The sequence below is a fragment of the Heterodontus francisci genome, chromosome 11, assembly GCF_036365525.1.
Source record: "Heterodontus francisci isolate sHetFra1 chromosome 11, sHetFra1.hap1, whole genome shotgun sequence".
NCBI lineage: Eukaryota > Metazoa > Chordata > Chondrichthyes > Heterodontiformes > Heterodontidae > Heterodontus > Heterodontus francisci.
In genome coordinates, this window is record NC_090381.1 from 86,354,298 (window position 1) to 86,377,397 (window position 23,100).

Sequence of the window (23,100 nt, forward strand, 5' to 3'; positions counted from 1 at the left end):
TATAACCAACATTCTAACCGTTCCTGTGCAATACCTTGGATTCCCGTAACTTTTATTTTAGATAGTAGAAATTTTTTATGTAGAACGTCATCAAGAACTTGCTGAAAATCCACATAAGTCATACCATAGGGAACTCCATTTTAATTTTTTTATATTTTTCTTTCTCTCCAACTACATGCTGATATAATTCATATAAATCCACAGTAAACAAATGATTGACCTATTTATCTTTACAATAATAACTCGCCACAGATCACACAATTGAATTTCCAACTGCTGTAACCCCTTTTCCTAACCACGTTTTTTCCCCTGTTCCATCAAACCGCACTGACTTTTCTTCAATTTCTCTTTCCATTTCCTAAATATTTGAAAGCTGTTTCTTATATTATTCCATTGATTTTCTAGCCTTTCATAAAAAGAAAGACTTTCACTTATATAACAATTTTCACGACTACCGGATGTCTCAAAGTGCTTTAGAACCAATGAAGTGCTTTCTAAGTGTAGTCTGTTTTAATGTAGAAAAAACAGCAGCCAATTGGCGCACAGCAAGCTCCCACAAACAGCAACGCATTAACGAACAGATAACCTCTCTTTGTGATATTGATTGAGGGATAAATATTGTCCAGGACACTGAGGATAACTCCTCTGCTCTTCTTTGAAATAGTGCTATGGGATCTTTTACGTCCATCTGAGAGGGCAGATGGGGCCTCTCATCCAAAAGGCAGTACCTCCTGCAGCACTCCCTCAGTACTACACTGGAATATCAGCTTTGATTTTTATGCTCATGTCCTGGAGTAGGACTTGAACTCGGAACCTTCTGACTCAGAGGCAAGAGTGCCTCAATTGAGTCACAACTGACATTACCAACATTGTTTACAAAAGCTCAGTCTCTGCCATTTTCTTTTTCCCCACCATCAATTTCCTCACATGCTTTTTATGTCCCTCCTCCAGCTGGACCTCAAGCCTCAAGAGTGTCTTCTATTTTGTTCCATACTAGTCACATATCACTGATGAAACTTTCACAATCACCAAGAGCATATGAAACACTACCCTGTACATACTCTCCCATTTCCTTGTGTAACTAAGGCTACGATCTAAATGTTTTTACTAAGTTCCTTCAACCTGAATCTATTGTTCCAACCATTCAAAATACCAGTTAATCAGCTCAAACATTATATTTGTTTTTAAACAAATTAAATTATTTTCTATTTAACTTATAACTGTCAGCTGTTGGTGAATCACCAGCAAAAAAAAAGTAGATGGGGAAATTTTTTTTTTAGAACATTACAGCGCAGTACAGGACCTTCGGCCCTCGATGTTGCGCCGACCTGTGAAACCATCTGACCTACACTATTCCATTTTCATCCATATGTCTATCCAATGACCACTTAAATGCCCTTAAAGTTGGCGAGTCTACTACTGTTGCAGGCAGGGCGTTCCGCACCCCTACTACTCTCTGAGTAAAGAAACTACCTCTAACATCTGTCCTATATCTATCACCCCTCAACTTAAAGCTATGTCCCCTCGTGTTTGCCATCACCATCCGAGGAAAAAGACTCTCACTATCCACCCTATCTAACCCTCTGATTATCTTATATGTCTCTATTAAGTCACCTCTCCTCCTCCTTCTCTCCAACGAAAACAACCTCAAGTCCCTCAGCCTTTCCTCATAAGACCTTCCCTCCATACCAGGCAACATCCTAGTAAATCTCCTCTGCACCCTTTCCAAAGCTTCCACATCCTTCCGATAATGCGGTGACCAGAACTGCACGCAATACTCCAGGTGTGGCCTCACCAGAGTTTTGTACAGCTGCAGCATGACCTCGTGGCTCCGAAACTCGATCCCCCTACTAATAAAAGCTAACACACCATATGCCTTCTTAACAGCCCTATTAACCTGGGTAGCAACTTTCAGGGATTTATGTACCTGGACACCAAGATCTCTCTGTTCATCTACACTACCAAGAATCTTCCCATTAGCCCAGTACTCTGCATTCCTGTTACTCCTTCCAAAGTGAATCACCTCACACTTTTCCGCATTAAACTCCATTTGCCATCTCTCAGCCCAGCTCTGCAGCCTATCTATGTCCCTCTGTACCCTACAACATCCTTCGGCACTATCCACAACTCCACCGACCTTCGTGTCATCCGCAAATTTACTAACCCACCCTTCTACACCCTCTTCCAGGTCATTTATAAAAATGACAAACAGCAGTGGCCCCAAAACAGATCCTTGCGGTACACCACTAGTAACTAAACTCCAGGATGAATATTTGCCATCAACCACCACCCTCTGTCTTCTTTCAGCTAGCCAATTTCTGATCCAAAGCTCTAAATCACCTTCAACCCCATACTTCCGTATTTTCTGCAATAGCCTACCGTGGGGAACCTTATCAAACGCCTTACTGAAATCCATATACACCACATCCACTGCTTTACCCTCATCCACCTGTTTGGTCACCTTCTCGAAAAACTCAATAAGGTTTGTGAGGCACGACCTACCCTTCACAAAGCCGTGCTGACTATCGCTAATGAACTTATTCTTTTCAAGATGATTATAAATCCTATCTCTTATAACCTTTTCCAACATTTTACCCACAACCGAAGTAAGGCTCACAGGTCTATAATTACCAGGGCTGTCTCTACTCCCCTTCTTGAACAAGGGGACAACATTTGCTATCCTCCAGTCTTCCGGCACTATTCCTGTCGACAATGATGACATAAAGATCAAGGACAAAGGCTCTGCAATCTCCTCCCTGGCTTCCCAGAGAATCCTAGGATAAATCCCATCTGGCCCAGGGGACTTATCTATTTTCACACTTTCCAAAATTGCTAACAGCTCCTCCTTGTGAACCTCAATCCCATCTAGCCTAGTAGTCTGAATCTCAGTATTCTCCTCGACAACATTTTCTTTCTCTACTGTAAATACTGACGAAAAATATTCATTTAACGCTTCCCCTATCTCCTCTGATTCCACACACAACTTCCCACTACTATCCTTGATTGGCCCTAATCTAACTCTAGTCATTCTTTTATTCCTGATATACCTATAGAAAGCCTTACGGTTTTCCTTGATCCTATCCGCCAATGACTTCTCGTCTCCTCTCCTTGCTCTTCTTAGCTCTCCCTTTAGATCCTTCCTGGCTAGCTTGTAACTCTCAAGCGCCCTAACTGAGCCTTCACGTCTCATCCTAACATAAGCCTTCTTCTTCCTCTTGACAAGTGCTTCAACTTCTTTAGTAAACCACGGCTCCCTCGCTCGACAACTTCCTCCCTGCCTGACAGGTACATACTTATCAAGGACACGCAGTAGCTGCTCCTTGAATAAGCTCCACATTTCGATTGTGCCCATCCCCTACAGTTTCCTTCCCCATCCTACGCATCCTAAATCTTGCCTAATCGCATCATAATTTCCTTTCCCCCAGCTATAATTCTTGCCCTGCGGTATATACCTGTCCCTGCCCATCGCTAAGGTAAACCTAACCAAATTGTGATCACTATCACCAAAGTGCTCACCTACATCTAAATCTAACACCTGGCCGGGTTCATTACCCAGTACCAAATCCAATGAGGCATCGCCCCTGGTTGGCCTGTCTACATACTGCGTCAGAAAACCCTCCTGCACACACTGGACAAAAACTGACCCATCTAAAGTACTCAAACTATAGTATTTCCAGTCAATATTTGGAAAGTTAAAGTCCCCCATAACAACTACCCTGTTACTCTCGCCCCTGTCGAGAATCATCTTCGCTATCCTTTCTTCTACATCTCTGGAACTATTCGGAGGTCTATAGAAGACTCCCAACAGGGTGACCTCTCCTCTCCTGTTTCTAACCACGGCCCATACTACCTCAGTAGACGAGTCCTCAAACGTCCTTTCTGCCGCTGTAATACTCTCCTTGATTAACAATGCCACACCCCCCCCCTCTTTTACCATCTTCTCTGTTCTTACTGAAACATCTAAATCCCGGAACCTGCAACATCCATTCCTGCCCCTGCTCCACCCATGTCTCCGAAATGGCCACAACATCGAGATCCCAGGTACCAACCCATGATATCTATATATATAAATGATTTGGAGGAAAATGTAGCTGGTCTGATTAGTAAGTTTGCGGACGACACAAAGGTTGGTGGAGTTGCGGATAGTGATGAGGATTGTCAGAGGATACAGCAGGATATAGATCGATTGGAGACTTGGGCGGAGAAATGGCAGATGGAGTTTAATCCGGACAAATGTGAGGTAATGCATTTTGGAAGGTCTAATGCAGGTGGGAGGTATACAGTAAATGGCAGAACCCTTAGGAGTATTGACAGGCAGAGAGATCTGGGCGTACAGGTCCACAGGTCACTGAAAGTGGCAACGCAGGTGGATAAGGTAGTCAAGAAGACATACGGCATGCTTGCCTTCATCGGTTGGGGCAAAGAGTATAAAAATTGGCAAGTCATGCTGCAGCTGTACAGAACTTTAGTCAGGCCACACTTAGAATATTGCATGCAATTCTGGTCGCCACACTACCAGAAGGACGTGGAGGCTTTGGAGAGGGTACAGAAGAGGTTTACCAGGATGTTGCCTGGTCTGCAGGGCATTAGCTATGAGAGGTTGGATAAACTCAGATTGTTTTCACTGGAACGACGGAGGTGGAGGGGTGACATGATAGAGGTTTACAAAGTTATGAGCGGCATGGACAGAGCGGATAGTCAGAAGCTTTTTCCCAGGGTGGAAGAGTCAGTTACTAGGGGACATAGCTTTAAGGTACGAGGGGCAAAGTTTAGAGGGGATGTGCGAGGCAAGTTCTTTACACAGAGGGTGGTGAGTGCCTGGAACTTGCTGCCGTGGGAGGTGGTGGAAGCAGGTACTAAAATGACGTTTAAGAGGCATCTTGACAAATACATGAATAGGATGGGAATAGAGGGATACGGACCCCGGAAGTGCAGAAGGTTTTAGTTTCAGCAGGCATCAAGATCGGCGCAGGCTTGGAGGGCCGAATGGCCTGTTCCTGTGCTGTACTGTTCTTTGTTCTTTGATGAGAGAGACAGGTCAATAAGGGAGAGAAAAGAGCACTTAGGAACTGCTGAAGTAATGGAGAAACAAGCTAGGTGATGAGTGGCAGCTATTGGCTCAGACAAACTGGGGTGATTTTCAACTTACTGCCCAAGCATAAGACTGGTGTTATGGATTTATGGCTGGTTCTCGTTACGATTGCATTTCTTTTGAAATCAATGGAAAAAGAAAATGAGAGGTTTCTGTAATGGGCGGCCTATGCACAGTAAGTTGAAAATCTACCCCGTGTGCCAGTGAAAAATTGGAGAAAAGATGATTTTCATTGACCCATCAAAAGGTATGGACAAGATCAAAATGTAGGTGGTTGGTGACTGAAAGAAGTTATTGTGAACAAGAATAGAGGCGATTGAGTCCTGGGGAATTCCTGAGTACTAGTCAGATGATGTTTCTTTTACTATAACGCAAATAGAGCAATTTAGGAGAAAATTAGATATCCACAAACATTTTGTTTACATTATTTTAGTACTGGCATCATATATTTTGACCAACAATTACACCTGATAAAAGAAAATACTAATTGTGGTAAAATATACTTTTTTGTTTTTGCTTTCAGCTATGCCAAAGAGAACAGTCAATATTACATTGAGGCTGCAAGGCATCAATGTGACTGTCCTAAGTAACAGAAGCAGCACAGATTACATCTCTCTGACTAATATCATCAGAGTAAAGGTATGTTCTGATTTGCCATTGGTGGATTAACACTTGCTTAGTGATATTCAATACTATTGTTTCACAAAGCATAAATGTAAGTTGTTCTAAAAGAAGTTATATACAACATTGCTATTATAAAAATATGGCAGTATATTTTCAGTAATCTGGTGAAGCATGTTGTCAATCTGTTAAAAAAAACTGCACAATTTTCTAATGAATGATACAAGTGCAAATGTCACATGCAAACATGCAAATATCCAGGCCTCAGGTCCCTAGCAGATTTCCCTCTGTTCCATCCTCGGCTGCCATTTGGACAGTGGCTGTAGGCCACAGGAAATGGTGGCAAAGACCCAGATTTCTCCCAATGCTGGCAGAAGGCTCTGCAATGGTCTCCTCTTCTTCCAGCTGTTCCCAGATACCAACTGATAAGGTTGAAGCCTTTAGTGGGAACCTTCCTTCCAATCTTTGGGGCATTTCTGCCCCTTTAACGTCCCTCGCCATCTCTTCTGGTGCAACACCACTGGAGCTTCCTCACTGGCACTGGCAGGCTCCCTCTTCATGACAACAATCTGGCTGGGAGCTTCCTATGCATACATAATGAGGCCCAACACAGGTAGATACAAAGGGACAAGTGGAACAATTTACATCCCAAAGAGAGGACTCCCCACACCCATATCAATATTTATCAGCAGTAAAATTAAGATGTAAACTAAAGGTTGTATATGTTTTGTTTAAATGAGCTGCAGTATTAAAGCATTTCCTGCTTTTCAACTGAAATTGAGAACATGGAATATTTTGTTCATACAGTTTGTGAAAAATCTTAAACATGTCATATGAGAACATAATATGCTTAGTAATTATTAGAGTTTGTTATTAGATGTGTCAGCTGTGGCTCTGTTGGTAGTCTCTTGCCTCTGAATAATGAGGTTCTGGGTTCAAGTCCTACTCCAGGGCTTGAGAACAAAAATCAAGGCTGATACTCCAGTGCAGTACTGAGGGATTGCTGCACCGTTGGAGGTGCCGTCTTTCAGATGAGTCATTAAAGCGAGACCCTAGCCGGAATTTTTCGCTTGTCGGACGGGAGCCGTCCACCAACCGAAAAGTCAGTGGTGATACCGCCTCCGCCCCGCCTGGGGATCCAGACCGGATTTTACAGTCGGTCTCCAGGCCCTTAATTGGTCTGAGGCAGGGCTTCCACCTCATTGAGGCAGGAAGTCCCACTTAATGGAGCTGCCGGCCAATCAGCAGGCCAGCAGCGCCACTTGGAGCGGTGGCCACTGCTGTGATTGCAATCCAGCTTCATGATCAAGGTGACAGAGAGCATGGAAAAGAGGTAAGTTTTTGGGGCCAGGCCGGGGCTGATCGGTTGGGCCCTTGCGATGTAAGGGGAGTCGATTGGGGGAGACTGAGGGCAAGTTGGGTGATGGGGTGGTTGAGACATCGGGGGCGGCCCTCCATCAGGTACTTGGTGCCTGATCAGAAGGGCCCTCTCCCCCCACTTAGGGCCTTGATTGGCCTGGGGTGGACGGGTCGTTTCCCGCCACTGCCACCACATGTAAAATGGCGGCGGAAGTGGGTTGGGAAGGCCCCCCAAGTCTCCCACTTCATTTTACGCTCCCTCCCTGCCACCAGCCTGCTCGTTGCGTAGGGTGTGGGTGGGTAAAATTCCAGCCCCCGTCTGCTTGCTCGGGTGGATGTAAAAGATCCGTAGCATTATTTTGAAGAAGAGCAAGGGAGTTATCCCCAGCGTGGAAAATATTCATTCGTCAATCAACATCACAAAAACAGGTTATCTGGTCACATTGCTGTTTGTGGGAGTTTTGTGTATGCATACCGGCTGCCGTGTTTCCTGCATTACAACAGTGACTTACATTTCAAAAAGAACTTAATAGGCTGTAAAGTGCTTTGAGACATCCAGTGGCCATGAACGGCGCTATAAAAGTGCAAGTCTTTCTTTAACTTTTAGACTTGAAATTACTAACACATTGCATTTGTCTGAAATTCCTTTGTTTCCTGTTTTAGTAAAGGGATTAACGTATTTACTTTAAATAGATTTTCATTTTACTTTCATATACATGTATCGCTACGAACACATTAACATGTTTGCATTAATATCACACAGCATAATTTCAATTCACAGTGTTTTAAAGTTTACCATGGAAGAGTCATTTATCTGTTTTTTTAAATTTCTTAGGTCTTTGAAATTATGTCCAAAATACAAAGGTTTGCTAACAATTCGAAGCCTGTTTTCTGGTTGGTATTTTTTAAATTTTGATCAATAGATTTGTTTATTTTTAAACCACACAGTATATTAAATACAGAAATCTTTTAAATTATCTGTAAATTTTACATTTCAGTTCAAATGCAATCCATAGATGAGAAGTAAGTATTAAATCAGTAAGACAAAAGCTGGAAATCTGAAATAAAAACAGAACATGCTAGAACTCAGGCAGCATCCATCAAGAGAGAAAAAGGTCAAAGACCTTTCATCAGAACTGGGAAATGTTAAAGACTTAAATAATTTATAAGCAAAAACAGAACCTAGGAAAAGGGGGAGGGAGGTAAAGAACAAAGGCACAATTTTGTAATAGGCAGGATTAAATTACAAAAGAGTTGATGGTGCAAGGCAAAAGGGGGTGGTAATGGGACAAGTAAAGAAACAAAAGATGGGTCTAGAGGAGGTGTAAATGGCAACAGCACACGTCTGAAAAAAATGGGAGAAGTGGTTATGATCAGAAGTTACTAAAATCAACATTGAGTCCGGAGGCTGTAACAATCACTGTGAGAAGAATTTTTTGCTGTGTTTTTCTCACTATAAAGTACACTGCAGGTTTACACAATGTCAAATATCTTTCAACACGAAAGCAGACTGGGTTCCCCATATCCTCACTCTATTTTTGTGGGATGAGATCTGTGTTCAATAATAGCATTAGCATAATCCTATTTTCTCCCTGAATAACTTTGACAAGATACCTCTCTTTCTAGCATTCTTGGTAAAATCAAATTCACTGGCTTTGTGCTTCTTCCAAATTTGGAAAAACATGGTTGATGTGCCATGACCTTGGCAGTGAATGGGCATAGAGTTCATGGCAAGGCTATACTTAAAAGCCCTCAAAGACACGGTGAAAGAACATCGAATTCTATTAGTATGCACTACCTGTCCAACAACAGATATCTTATCCAAGCACAAAGGGGAAAACATTGGGCTGCTAAATTGCAGATGGTGACACAGTTTGTGAACCTGATAATATGATGGAGTGATTACCACTCTCATCTCAGCCTCTTTAGGATTTCACTATTCTCTACAGATCTATATAGACCCATTTGGAAATATTTTAAAAATGAAATATGTGCTGTAATGTTTCTACTGATTTATATACGGTTCTTATGGCTCTGGGGAAAAGAAATAGCTCCTGGCTAGTTCTGTGTTTCTTCCAGCAATCTCCACAGTCAAGTTTGTGAGACATCTGTTCTTCTTACAATGCCTCCAGTTATGTCCTTTTATTGTTGTTATTATTATAATATGGAAATAAGACATCAACTACTGAATTAACAAACTGAATAAGCTACAGATAAACACTGTTAATTTCTTTTGTGTGTTACCCACCAACAGGTCACAGGGAGAAACAGTAACTGCCGCTGTTGTGTCATTTTTCAATTACAATGGAAACAAGACAATGATTGATTTCCTGAATGATGGATTATATGTTGCAATTCTGAATGCCTTTAACAATTTACGGCGGTTTAGTCGTGACCTGAGCCCGAAAGCTATTTCTTTTGAGTATTTAAATAGAGCTGACATTAAAGATATCACTAAATGTAAGTGTAAGATTTTAACATAATATTCTACAAACAAACGCAACTAATCTTATGATTAATCTTATGGTTAGGCAGTATTGAGCATGTGATAGATGACACCATGTGATACAATACTTCATTTACTTTGTGCGTTTCAAAATTTCAGACATATTAAAAATAGATCTTCTGCTATCCATCTAACCACAAGACTAATTGGGGGACAGAAGCAGACTGGTAATGTTACTGGAATAGTAATCCAGAGGCCTGGACTAATGCTCCGGAGAGATGAGTTCAAATCCCACCATGGCAGCTGGGGAAATTTAAATTCAATTAATTAATAAATCTGGAAAAAATGCTAGTCTCATTAATAATGATCATGAAACTGCCAGATTGTTGTGAGAAAACCCATCCGGCTCACAAATGTCCCTCAGGGAAGGAAATCTGCCATCCTTACACGGTCTAGCCTACACGTGACTCCAGACCCACAACAATGTGGTTGACTTTTAACTGCCCTTTGAAAGGGCGTAGCAAGTCACTCAGTTGCATCAAACTACTACAGAAAAGCGCCCTCTCAAGGGCAATTAGGAATGGGCAACAAATGCTGGCCTTGCCAGTGATGCTCACATCCCAAGAACGAATAAAATACTAGTGTAATTAACCCCAGAAACATAAAGCACATGTATAGTCCAATAAGGCCATATTCTTGAAAATACTCTGCAACAGCTCAAGTTGCAGAAGAGAACCCGTCGAATAGGCAAATCGAAATAATTTAATTGATAACTATATTCTCCTAAATATATTATGTTAACTGTAGCAATTTAAAAGTATTAGGAGAAAGCAAGTGGATGTCTCCTTTATCATATTCTTAATCTATATACAAGAATAAATAAAAAATTTCTAATGTGGACCTCCACAAAAGTATCATGGAGCTTTTGAATATATTCTCCACTTAGAGGGAACTGTAAACATTGGAACAAACTGTTATAAATATAATGTTACATTAAAGTATATTTGACAATTATTGGAGGGGTGGAATAGGATCCAAATTGACAAGAAAAAGGACAGTGATCAAATATATCATGGTGTTGAAATAGATTGCCCAAAAGACATAGGGAGATATGTCTCCTTTTGCCACTAATTTTACTGAAAAAGTATGCCAGAATTAACTATGACACAATACAAACAAAAAGAGATAACCTACTATTCATCCATGTTTAGCACCATTGAGGATTGTTCCAATTGGAAAATATTTTCCATGAATTTCACAAAAAGAACACCTTTTCCTTAAAGGCAATTCAAGTGAAACTTATAAAAGTAAAATACTGCAGATGTTGGAAATCAAATAAAAACAGAAAATTCTGGAAATACTCAGGTTAGACAGCATCTGAGGAGAGAGAAATAGAGTTAACGGCCGGAAGTTTACACCAGCGAGCCGGATGGTGATGGTGGGGGTGGCTTAAAATGCAGCAGACGGCTCCGGGAGGCCTTCCCAACCCGCTCCTGCCTCTGCCCCACTTTACGTAGGGCGGGGAGGCGCAAAAAATGGGCCGAACCGCCCCAGGCCAATCAAGGCCCTTAAGTTGCCAATTAATGACCACTTAAGGGCCTTCGCCTGCCTCCACAGGGAGTTTACCTGTGGCAAGCGGACGTCCTAGAGCCGGGAAAGGCCACCCTGTGAAAGCTGGCAGCCTCTCAGTGCCCCGTGGGTGGGCCCTGACAAACAGGCACAGGGTGCCCGATTGAGGGCCGCCCCCGCTTCCCCAACTATCCCTAGGTCCCAAGACGCCCCCTTCCCCCCAAATGACCACCCTTGCCTCGCCGGGGCCCGATTGATTACCCCAGCGAGGGAAACCAAACTTACCTGCATTCCTGTCTCGACATCCTCGGCTGGGCTGCAATCCCAGCAGTGGCCACCGCTCCTGATGGCCCAATGATTGGCTGGCAGCTCAAAGAGGTGGGACTTTCTCCCACAGGCAGGTGGCAGTCCCGGCTCAGAACAATTAAAGCCTGGGGACCAGTAAAATGTGGGACGGATCCCCAGGCGAGGCGGAAGCAGGTTCGCCACCGACTTTTACGTCAGTGGCTGGCTCCCGTCTGCCCCGATGTAAAATACAGCCCAGCGTTTCTGATCTATGAATTTTCATCAAAACTGTCAAAAGTTAGAAATGTAATTGGTTTTGAGCAACTCAAAAGGGATGGGGAAAAGAACAAAAGGGAAGGTCTGTAATTGGGTCGAGGGCTGGAGAGATTAAATGACAAAAGGTTTCATGGTACAAACTAAAGAGAATATTAATGGGACAAGTAAAGAAACAAAACATGTATCTGGATGAGGTGTGAATGGCAGGATAGCAATTGTCCAAACACAAAGTAAAGGGATAAAGAAACAAAGGGGGGAGAAAACGAACCAACAAAACAAAAAATGAAAAAAGGAAAAAATAGGGGCTGAGGTTATGATCTAAAATTTTTGAACTCAATGTTGAGTCTGGAAGGCTGTAAAGTGCCCAGTCGAAAGATGAGGTGCTGTTCCTCAAGCTTGCGTTGAGCTTCATTGGAACCGCAGCAGGCCAAGGACAGATAGTTCAGAATGGGAGCAAGATAGAGAATTAAAATGACAAGGGTCACGCTTGCAGACTGAATGGAGGTGTTCCTCAAAAGGGTCACTCAGTCTGGGTTTGGTCTCCCCAACAGAGAGACCACATCATGAGCAGCGAATACAGTATACTAATGTGGTTGAAGTATAAGAAAATTGCTATTTCACTTGGAAGGAATGTTTAGGGCCTTGGATCGTGAGAAGGGAGGAGGTAAAAGGCAGGTATTGCATTTCCTGCGCTTGCATGAAAAAGTACGGTAGGAAAGGGGGTGGTATTGGGATGACTGAGGAGTGGACCAGTGCGTCGCGGAGGGAATGGTCCCTTCGGAATGCTGAAAGGGGAGGGGAAGATTGGTTTGATGGTGGCATCATGCTGGAGGTGGTTCACTCAAGGCAGATTAGACTAGAAATAAAAGGGCTGATTTTAACTGCAGGCAGAGTATGGGGGGTGGTGAGAGTTGGCTGCCTACCACCAGCCTGTTTTTGTTGAACCATATTGAGGCCCAGGCCTGACTTACATTCCGTTGGAGGGCCCTGATTTGCATATTAACATGATCTCCCAACTGATTCAGGTGCAAAGCAAAGAATGCAATAATAAATAAAAAATTTCCAGTGTGGGCCTTTACAAAAATATCACGGAGCTTTCTATGCTACTCGTAGAATCATAGAATAGTTACAGCACAGAAGGAGGCCATTTGGCCCAACCTGTCTGTGCCTGTTCTCTGTAAGAGCAACTCAGCTAGTCCCATTTCCCTGCAGCCCATTTACTCACCTCACCAAACACCACCTGCCCCACCTGTAGCAGAGTGTGCAGATCCAGAATTGGACTATTCAGTCACCTAAGGACCCACAACCCTGGAGTGGAAGTCATCCTTGTTCCCGAGGGACTGCCTAAGAAGAAGAAGCATTGTCCCTTATATTCCATGGGCTTTAACTTTGCTGACAAGCCTATTATGTGACACTTTAAGTCCAGATACACCACATGAACCGCATTACCTTGATCAACTTTCTCAATTACTTCATCAAAAAACTCAATCAAGTTAAACACGATTTTCCCTACCAGATCTGTGCTGACTTTCCTTAATTAATCCACATTTGTCCAACTGACTGTTGATGATGTCCCAGATTATTGTTTGTAAAAGCCTTCCCACCACCAAGGTTGAACAAACTGGCCTGTATCCTTACACCTTTTTTTGAACAAGGATGTAACATTTGCAATTCTTCAGTCCTCTGGCACTACCTTCTAAGGAAGATTGGAAGCTTATGGCCAGTCCCTCTGAAATTTCCACCCTTACTTCCCTCAGTATCCTGAAATGCATTTGATCTAGTCCTGGTGACATCAACTTTAAGTATAGCCAGTCTTTTTAATACCTCTTTGTCAATTTTTAGCTCATCTAGAGTCTCAACTACCTCCTCTTCAACTATGTCTTTGGCAGCAGCATCTTCCTTGGTAAAGATAAATGCAAAGTACTTATTTAGTAATTTAGCCATGCCCTCTGCCTCCATGCATAAATCTCCTGTTTTGTCCCTGATCAGCCTCACTCCTCCTTTTATCACCTGTTTACTATTTATATGCCTATAGAAAACTTTTGGATTCCCTTTTATGTTAGTTGCCAGTTTCTTCCCATACTCTCTCTTTGTTGCTATTATTTCTTATTTTACTTCCTTGCTAAACTTTCTTTATTCAGTCCGGTTCTCACTTGTATTACAACCTGACATCTGTTGTATGCCCCTTTTTCTGCTTCATCTTACTTTTGATCTCTTGTTATCCAGGGATCTCTGGCTTTGTATGTTCTTCCTTTTGGAATGTACCTTGACTGTATTTGACCTATTTCCTCTTTAAAGGCAGCCCACGGTTCCATTACAGGTTTTCCTGCCAATCTTTGATTACTGCCCATTTTACCAGCCAGAGAAGGTTAAAATTGGCTCTAAAATACTTACCATTTATTTTGAGTGAGCAGTTGCAGAACCCAACACTAGTTACTCATTAATGATGTTTAACAAGGCTTGAATAAGCAAATTTGAACTTTTCTCTGAAACTTGTTATGGGTAACTTGGTTTTGCAAGTTATGAATCCTCAGATAACATTGCACCACCTTATACTCACATTTAACTTTTTTGTTTAAATTAGTGAAGGAAAACATGGCATAAATACTCCATTTTCTTTTTACAGTATCGTATGATGATTTGCTGAATCAATTAAGCTGCAATAACACTACATTTGTTGGATACGTGCTTCAATGGGATGATGAGAGTGGAGTGATTTGCCAATCCCCCTGTGATTTGGGTCATTGTCTGAATGAGGCACAGTGCCAGCATCTGACAGCTGGACCTATTTGCAAGTATGAAATACATTTGATTTAGCTGTTTTAGTGGGCTTAAAAGTCAATAAATCCCCAGGCCCAGATGAGATGTATCCCAGGCTGTTATGTGAGGCAAGGGAGGAGATAGCAGGGGCTCTGACACAAACTTTCAAATCCCCTCTGGCCACAGGAAAGGTACCAGAGGATTGGAGGACAGCGAATGTGATACCTTTATTCAAGAAGGGTAGCAGGGAAAAACCAGGTAATTACAGGCCGGTGAGTCTAACATCAGTGGTTGGGAAACTATTGGAAAAAATTCTGAGGGACAGGATTAATCTACACTTGGAGAGGCAGGGATGAATCAGGGATAGTCAGCATGGCTTTGTCAAGGGGAAGATGGTGTCTAACTTGATTGAATTTTTCGAGGTGGTGACTAGATGTGTAGATGAGTGTAAAGCAGTTGATGTAGTCTACATGGACTTCAGTAAGCCTTTTGATAAGGTCCCGCACGGGAGACTGGTTAAGAAGGTAAGAGCTCAAGGGATCCAGAGCAATTTGGCAAACTGGATCCAAAATTGGCTTAGTGGCAGGAGGCAGAGGGTGATGGTCAAGGGTTGTTTTTGCGAGTGGAAGCCTGTGACCTGTGGTGTACCACAGGGATCGGTGCTGGAACCCTTGCTGTTTGTAGTGTACATTAATGATTAAGATGTGAATATAGGAGGTATGATCAGTAAGTTCGCAGATGACACGAAAATTGGTGATGTCGTAAATAGTGACCAGGAAAGCCTTAGATTACAGGATGATATAGATGGGCTGGTAATATGGGCAGAGTAGTGGCAAATGGAATTTAATTCTGAGAAGTGTGAGGTGATGCATTTTGGGAGGACTAAAGACAAGGGAATATACAATGGATGGTAGGACTCTAGGAAGTACAGAGGGTCAGAGGGACCTTGGTGTACTTGTCCACTGAAGGCAGCAGCACAGGTAGATAAGGTGGTTAGGAAGGCATATGGGATACTTGTCTTTGTTAGCCGAGGCATAGAATATAAGAGCAGGGAGGTTATGATGGAGCTGTATAAAACGCTAGTTAGGCCACAGCTGGAGTACTGTGTACAGTTCTGGGCACCACACTATAGGAAGGATGTGATTGCACTGGAGAGGGTGCAGAGGAGATTCACCAGGATGTTGCCTGGGCTGGAGCATTTCAGCTATGAAGAGAGACTGAATAGGCTAGGATTGTTTTCCTTAGAGCAGAGAAGGCTGAGGGGCGACATGATTGAGGTATACAAAATTATGATGGACATAGATAGGTTCGATAGGAATAAACTTTCTCCCTTAGCGGAGGGGTCAATAACCAGAGGGCATAGATTTAAGGTAAGGGGCAGGAGGTTTAGAGGGGATTTGAGGAAAAAAAATTTCACTTAGAGGGTGGTTGGAATCTGGAACGCACTGCCTGAAGAGGTGGTAAAGGCAGGAACCCTTACAGCATTTAAGAAGTATTTAGATGAGCACTCGAAATGCCATAGTATACAAGGCTAAGGGCCAAGTGCTGGAAAATGAGATTAGAACAGTTAGGTGCTTGATGGCCAGCACAGACACGATAGGCCGAAGGGCCTGTTTCTGTGCTCTATGACTCAATGACTCTAAATTTGAGTGAATATTTTCCACTGAATCCACACCCTCACATTGATGAGTCAGAGTTCTCATAAGCAACATCTTACTTTACGATATCTTAACGTTATCTCAGAAAGAATGCCAGACATTGCTTTACTATTTCTGAGTAATCTCCTACCTCCACAGAATTCTTTTAAGACCAGCCAGCAGTAAACCCAGAGAAGGGGGGGTCTCTCAAACTTTACTCACCTAATAGTCCTATTAATGGGCAATGCCTGAAATTGTATCATTTCTATTTCAATAAGGTTAGTCTGGCCTAGTGTTGGCAGCTATGTTCAAAGTTTATTCTAAATAAGTGCTTGAAGGAAAAAAAACCACTTTGTTGAGCAGATCCTCTCAAGTCTTTGAGAGATGATGAAGCAGCCTGTACTAACCTATTTCTTGAAACAGTGTGCTATACAACAGACATTATACCAAAATAAAAATAGCATTATCCAGAGATAAAGTGTGGAATGCTTTTCAGAATGCATCTGAGATTGTTTCCTAGATCAGTATGTCTCTAATGCAGCTTTGCTTGAATGTTCTTGGAAAAGAAATGATGTCAGTAACTGACATATGAGCCAGAGAACAATTGACATAGCAACCACAATATCATGTACTTTCTTTGCTCTTTTTTTATGCATTGTCAGAGATTCATAACTGCACAGGAGGAAGCCATTGGGTCCACTGAATCCATGCCGGCCTTGTCTGTTCTCTTTACATTTTCCTCCTTTGCTCATGATTTCCACCCTCCCTTTTCCTTTTCCTGAATTTTTTTCTGTTTCAGTAATTCATTTAGCTTTTTCTTCCTTCATTCATTCATTTCCTCCATCAACTTTTTCATTTCACATAACATGTCTTGAACTGCTTTATTGTCTTTTTAGTGCAACAGAACATCTGGAATGTCTCACTGATGGACTTGTGGGTAAAGGCACTGGCTGGGTATGGCAGTGAGCCATATAGACTGGGAAGTCTCAGGTTCTGTTCCTAGTTTATTACCAAGATGGCTTATCTCAGCCGAGACAACTGCTGGAGCACCACAATTGGCCTCAATACCCCTGGGCTAGGTAAAGGTGGTAGGAGAGACAAAAAAAAATTCCAAGCAGCTGAACTTTGTTTGCAATCATTGATCCTGTTGAAGCGAAGTGAGAAATGGGCCAGGCTCAGTCAAATAACCTGCCAATACTCACACAGAGGTTGCTCACAGAGGATGAGACCTGTGGAAACGGTATCCCAGCAAGTGTCAATATCTCCCAGCAAACGTCAACATCTTCAGAAAGACAGAACTGGGGAGAAAATTTGCCAGGGATATAGTTGAGATGTTGAGTCAGAGGTAGAAAAAAGTTGAAAGGAAGCAACAAACAGGTTAGGAAGAGTTACTAAGACATGGAGCACTATGGTGTTGAATTGAAATCCATGTCTGTGATTCTGAAAACAGTGAGTTGCCAGCTTTGACTGTACCATCAGTGATGTCACAGTGTGATCAGGCATTTGCCCATAGAAAGGGATGAAACATCATTAGACAGCACCACAGGTCAGTCGAACAGAGAGTGACATTGGCACAGGCCTGAAAGAAGTTACCCTACTTTAAAAAAAAAAGATGGGATAGAGCATGGTGCAGTGACTGTAAGGAAAAAAATGAAAATATAAGAATTACAAATTGGAAAAAATAAAGATGAGGCCTCACTTAAGTTATTTAAGCTTCTTAAGTGGGCTGTGCAAAGATTTTGTGGCTACTTATCAGCCCTTGCTTGACATTAAAAGTTTTTAGGTTAATTAGGCCTTATGGAGATATTGTACCAGGTAACTTCAGTTCCTATTGCTGTTTGTGTTTATTTCCAGATGCATCCCACGGACAATATATTCCAGTTATGGTGATCGCTGTGAACATCTATCTATGAAGCTTGGGCCATTTTTTGGCATTCTATTTGGAGCATTGGGGTTCTTGCTGATTGTATTTTCTTTTGTTATATGGAAATGCAAGCCACCTAAAAGGGAAAGACTCATAAATGACAGCAGCAGGTAAGTAATATTGATTAATATTTCTAAACGTATTCAAGAAAGGAGGGAGAATGAAAACAGAGCACTACAAGGCCAGGTAGACTGACATTAGTAGAAGGAAAAATACTAGAATCTATTATTAGGGCTTTTAGAAAATCATAATATGATTGGACAAAGTCAATAAGGATTCATTGGTGGGGTGGGGGGGGGGGGGGGGGGGTGGAGATGGTGTTTGACAAATCTGAGTTTTTGAGGTTGTACCTAAAAGGATAGATAAGGGGGAAACCAGTGGATGCAGTATATTTAGATTTTGAAAAAGTGCCACACAAAATGTTATTACATAATAGGAGGGCTCTTGGGATTGGGCTAATATATTTACATAGATTGAGGATTGGTTAATAGAGACAAAAACAGAGAGAAGGAATAAATGGTTCATTTTCAAGTTGGCAGACTGTACCTAGTGGGGCACCACAAGGATCAATGCAGGGACCTCAGCTATTTACAATTTATAATGACTTAGATGAGGGGACTAAATGGAATGTATTCAGGTTTGCTGATGATACAGGTGGGAAAGTAAGCTGTGAGGAGGATGCAAAGAGATTGCAAAGAAATGTAAACACGTTAAGTGAGTGGGCAAGAACGGAGATGGAATAGATTATGGAGAAATGTGAAGTTATCTATTTTGGTAGGAAAAATAGAAAAGCAGAATATATGTTAAATCACAAGTGACCGGAAAATGTTGGTATTCAGAGGGGCCTAAGTGTCTGTGTTCATGAATTGCGGGTGCAGCAAGCAATTAGGAAAACAAATAGTGTGTTAGCCTTTATTACAAAAGGGTTGGAGTGGAAGAGTAAAGAAGTCTTACTGCAATTATATAGGGCCTTGGTGAGACCACAGCTCAAACACTGTATACAGTTTTGGTCTCCTTACCTAAGGAAATATATAATTACCTTTGAGGGAGTGCAACAAAGGTTCACTAGATTGGTTCCTGGGATGAGGGGATGGCCCTATGGGGAGAGATTGAGTAGACTAGGCCTATATTCCCCAGAGTTTAGAAGAATGAGAAGTGATCGTATTGAAACATAAAATTCTGAAGGGGCTTCACAGGGTAGACACTGAGAGGTTCCCCTGGCCAGGGAATCTAGAACACAAGCTCACAGTCTCAAAATAAGGGGTTGGCCATTTAGGACTGAAATGAGAAAGTTCTTAACTCAAAGGATTGTGAATCTTTGGAATTTTCTACCCCAGAGGGCTGTGGATGCTCAGTCATTGAGTATATTCAGCAGACACGTTGATAGAATTTTGGATACTCAAGGAATCAAGGGACAATGGAATAGTAAAGGAAGATGGAGTCAAAGTAGAAGATTTTACTGAATGGCCTACTCCTGCTCCTATTTCTTATGCTCTTATTAACCCGTTAGGAAATTAAGATGGCTGTAAGCATTGCATGAAACAGAATATTATTTCCAAAATTGCATCCTCAAACTGCATACTAATTATCTTGAAGAGTAATTAGTTATACAGTTCCAGTATCATGAGGCACTGCTTCTCAGTAAGTTCTGTATACAATTTGCTCAGCCAACTCTGTGATGGAATGAGTTGCAATTCCAATTTGTGGCTCTTGGGAGAAATATACTACTGTGAATAAACGTGGTATGAAGGACATCACAACATTCAAGGATACTTGCTGATTAAATTAAATTTTCTTACAGCGCTGGAAGTGAGGAAAATAATGGAAAACACTATTCACAACAGAATGTATGGTAATGTAAGTATTATAGTCACAGCCTTACAACTATGACTTATCTAAGGCCCAGGTGTGAGTTGACTTCACTCTAGTGCCAGGGTCAGACCCCGACCTCAGAATCAGGCTGCATTTACACTGTAGTTGTAGCTTAAATGGAGCCTAACATCCTCTGTGGTTTTGAGATAGCCTATTCTTTTTCAGTTTTAGAGATTCCCTTTGCCCCTTCTTTGCTACTGGCATTCATCCACATCTTCACATCTCCAAAATATCCATTCATAGCTTAATGATCTCTGTGTCTTTAAAACATTTCTCTCAATGTAAAATCGTTCTACGCTGCTAGTATCCCTCCCTCCATATTTAAAAATTCATGATTGCTCTGTGACCACTTTTTCTCATACCCAATATCAGCTTTTAACCCTATTCTTACACTGCCCAACCATCTTAAATTGATCCACTAGTTACCATATCTAGTGATGGTTCCCAGCTCTGGTCACCATGTATTGCTGCATTCTTACCTTTCATCTCACACTTGCTCCCATGTTTTCTGTTTTTCTCAGTTTCTATTTAAGATGAACTGCTAAATGTATATCGCCTATTATTTCTTTTAGTTTATTTCTTGCAATATTTTTCACCCGTCACTGGAACTCCATACTCAGCTTTCTGCATTAGTCGCTTCATGCTGACTGCGTCATTTTGTTTAAAAGCGAGCTTGGACGTTCATCCTCGATAATTCTGTCTTCCCATTTTGCCTTGATAACTCTGGCCCAACTGCTGGCAAGGCCTCGTTTATTGTCTATCCCTAGTTGCCTTAAGAAAGTGGTGATGGATGTTCTCCTTGAGCCACTGAGATCTTTGTGTTGACTACAAACGCCCTTCAAGACAGCATTCTTAGTCTTTAATTTAGATACAGTCTTGGCAGGGACAGCTTCCTTCTTCATCATCATAAAGCTGTGGGCAAATGGGAACTGCAGTGACCAGAGGAGCGCATCATCCCGACCCCAAGAAGAAATAAAAAATAGTTCAGAATGTTCAGTGTTTCCAAGATGACCATTACAGTATTAAGTTGCCTCAGAATTTTTTACAATTTTTGCACCCCATCAATGAATGCTCTCTATTGGACCCCCTATTTTGTTCACCATTTAAAAAAAAATAGTCGAGGCTCTACAGCTGGAATTTTATGCCCCACCCCCCCCCACATAACCTGGGAGCGGACTGGAGGTGGCAGGGGGTGGGAGGGACATAAAATTGAGTGGGAGGTGGGGGGTGCCATTCCTGATGCCTACTTGCCCCCGTTGCCATTTTATGAACAGCGGGGTAAGTTGAAAATGGGCCATCCGCCCCAGACCAATTGAGGCCCTTAAGTGGCCAATTAGTTGGTATCTTACCAGCAGCGGCCAGGCACTTGGCTACCTGGGGAGGCTGCCCGATATGGCGGCCTCCGTGGGGCTGGGGGCCCTCCTGATCTCCCTGTGCCCCACTGAGGGCCCCCCCGCGTCACAAGCCACCCCTGCCCTTCTGATCAACTTCCACCTCCCTTGCCAGGGTCCAGCTAATTTTCCCTGGTGAGACCCGAAACCTCACTCACCTTTCAATGCCAGCATCCATGGTCCTCTTCTGGCTGGGTGCAGACCCAACAGCAGCCACCACTCCCATTAGCACTGCTGGGACTGAGGAGCTGCCAGCTCTCTGATTGGCTGGCAGCTCCTGGATGCAGGACTTCCTGCCTCAGAGGAGCGTAGTCCCGCCCAGGGCCAATTAAGGGCCTGAGCCATGCAATCCAGGAGTGTGGCTTCCAGATCCAGTGGAGGTGGGCACACCCCCGATTTTTCAACTGTTGAGCGGAGCCTCCACCGTCAAGTAAAATTCCAGCCTACATGTGCAAACCAGGTAAAATGTAATAGCTAGTCTTGGTTGTATGCATTAACTTAGCTATTGAATATTTGATTAATTTAACCCAAAGTATTGTTAACTTATTTTTATAACAAAACCACAGAAAACTCTAGACTCATTATTGTACTGGGTAATTCCCTGATGCCACACTCAAAAGAAGCACAGTTGGGAGGTAGGGCTGCAACAACGTACCCTACTTTTCTGACCATACTTCTTAGGAGTATAGGATGTCCTCTTATGATACAATGAAACTGCAAGTATTGTATCGATTATACTTAAACCATTTTTTTTCAGAAAAATTATTAAAAAGGTCACCGAAAACGGATACTATTAATCCGTCAACAAAGCACTCTGGAATTCAATCGATCAAGTGTCCGTCAGTATTTTGCTAAAAATGACACACTTGTACAAAGGAAATACTGCACAAATTTACTCATTTAAAGGATCAATATTTATGCCTATATTAATTTTCAGTTATTTAGTTTCTAAATCAACAATATATTATATGTGACAATGTGTACATAAAATTGCTATTTCCCAAATGAACATCTAATCAAATCATGTAAATACATATTAGCACTTTAATTTTTGTGAAAAATAAGAATTTTAATGCACGAAAAGATTTTATTTAACAAAGCAAAAATTGAACTTTTTATGAAGGCGACTGGAGGAGTTGTTCATTTAATATATTTGAACTCAAATCATTTAAAAGTTATATATGTTTTTACATAATGATTTCTGTACCAAAATTGAACCTGTCAAACTTCTAAATAAAATAATTAAGTCTAATCAAAAGCTAGTGAACGGATTACATATAGTATATTACATTTTTGCATTACAAAATCCATGCGTAGTAACGTATAGCTTACATCTCTTGATCCCTTGGATGGAATCTAAGTTATATGGTGTTTTACAGCACTAATGTCATACCTTATATACCCAACACTACTGACTGATATAAATGAATTGATGAACTCACCAGTGGTTGTACTCAAATTCAGGATGGTGCAGTTAATAACTTCCACCAAAACACTCCTCCTTGTTAAAACTGGAACTTAAAAATCTAGATTCATACAAAATACAAATCAGAGTGACATGATGAAAGAATGATAATGTATTCACAGCAGTTAGCATAAAATTGTACAAGCTGACTAGCATACCTCCCTTTGGTTCAGTTATCCTCCTTTGTTACTTGGTGGATTTCCCATCCAAGGTTGGGGTGTTTTCAGTGGGTGCAGCTTGTATTTACTGCATCCTATTTAACTACTGTTCAGCATATTTTCCTTCAGCATACTGAAATTTTAACTGGTGTTGGAGAAAAGACCACCTTGTAATGTACAGGAAATTTAAAAGGGTATTTCTTTCTTAAACATGTCAAAAATTTATACAAGAAGATCAAGACCAT

At 41.8% G+C, this 23,100-nt stretch overlaps 1 protein-coding gene across 1 annotated transcript in view; it reads left to right on the forward strand.

The window, feature by feature from the left end:
• LOC137375052 (mucin-like protein) overlaps positions 1-22,201 on the forward strand; it is a 43,804-nt gene extending 21,603 nt beyond the window's left edge. The window contains exons 11-17 of the mRNA XM_068041678.1: positions 5,616-5,731; positions 7,908-7,966; positions 9,327-9,532; positions 14,275-14,443; positions 17,900-18,079; positions 19,771-19,826; positions 21,990-22,201. Coding sequence (XP_067897779.1) covers positions 5,616-5,731; positions 7,908-7,966; positions 9,327-9,532; positions 14,275-14,443; positions 17,900-18,079; positions 19,771-19,825 — 785 coding nt within the window. The 3' untranslated portion in view covers position 19,826; positions 21,990-22,201. The remainder of the gene's footprint in view (positions 1-5,615; positions 5,732-7,907; positions 7,967-9,326; positions 9,533-14,274; positions 14,444-17,899; positions 18,080-19,770; positions 19,827-21,989) is intronic.
• Positions 22,202-23,100: the final 899 nt, after the last annotated feature.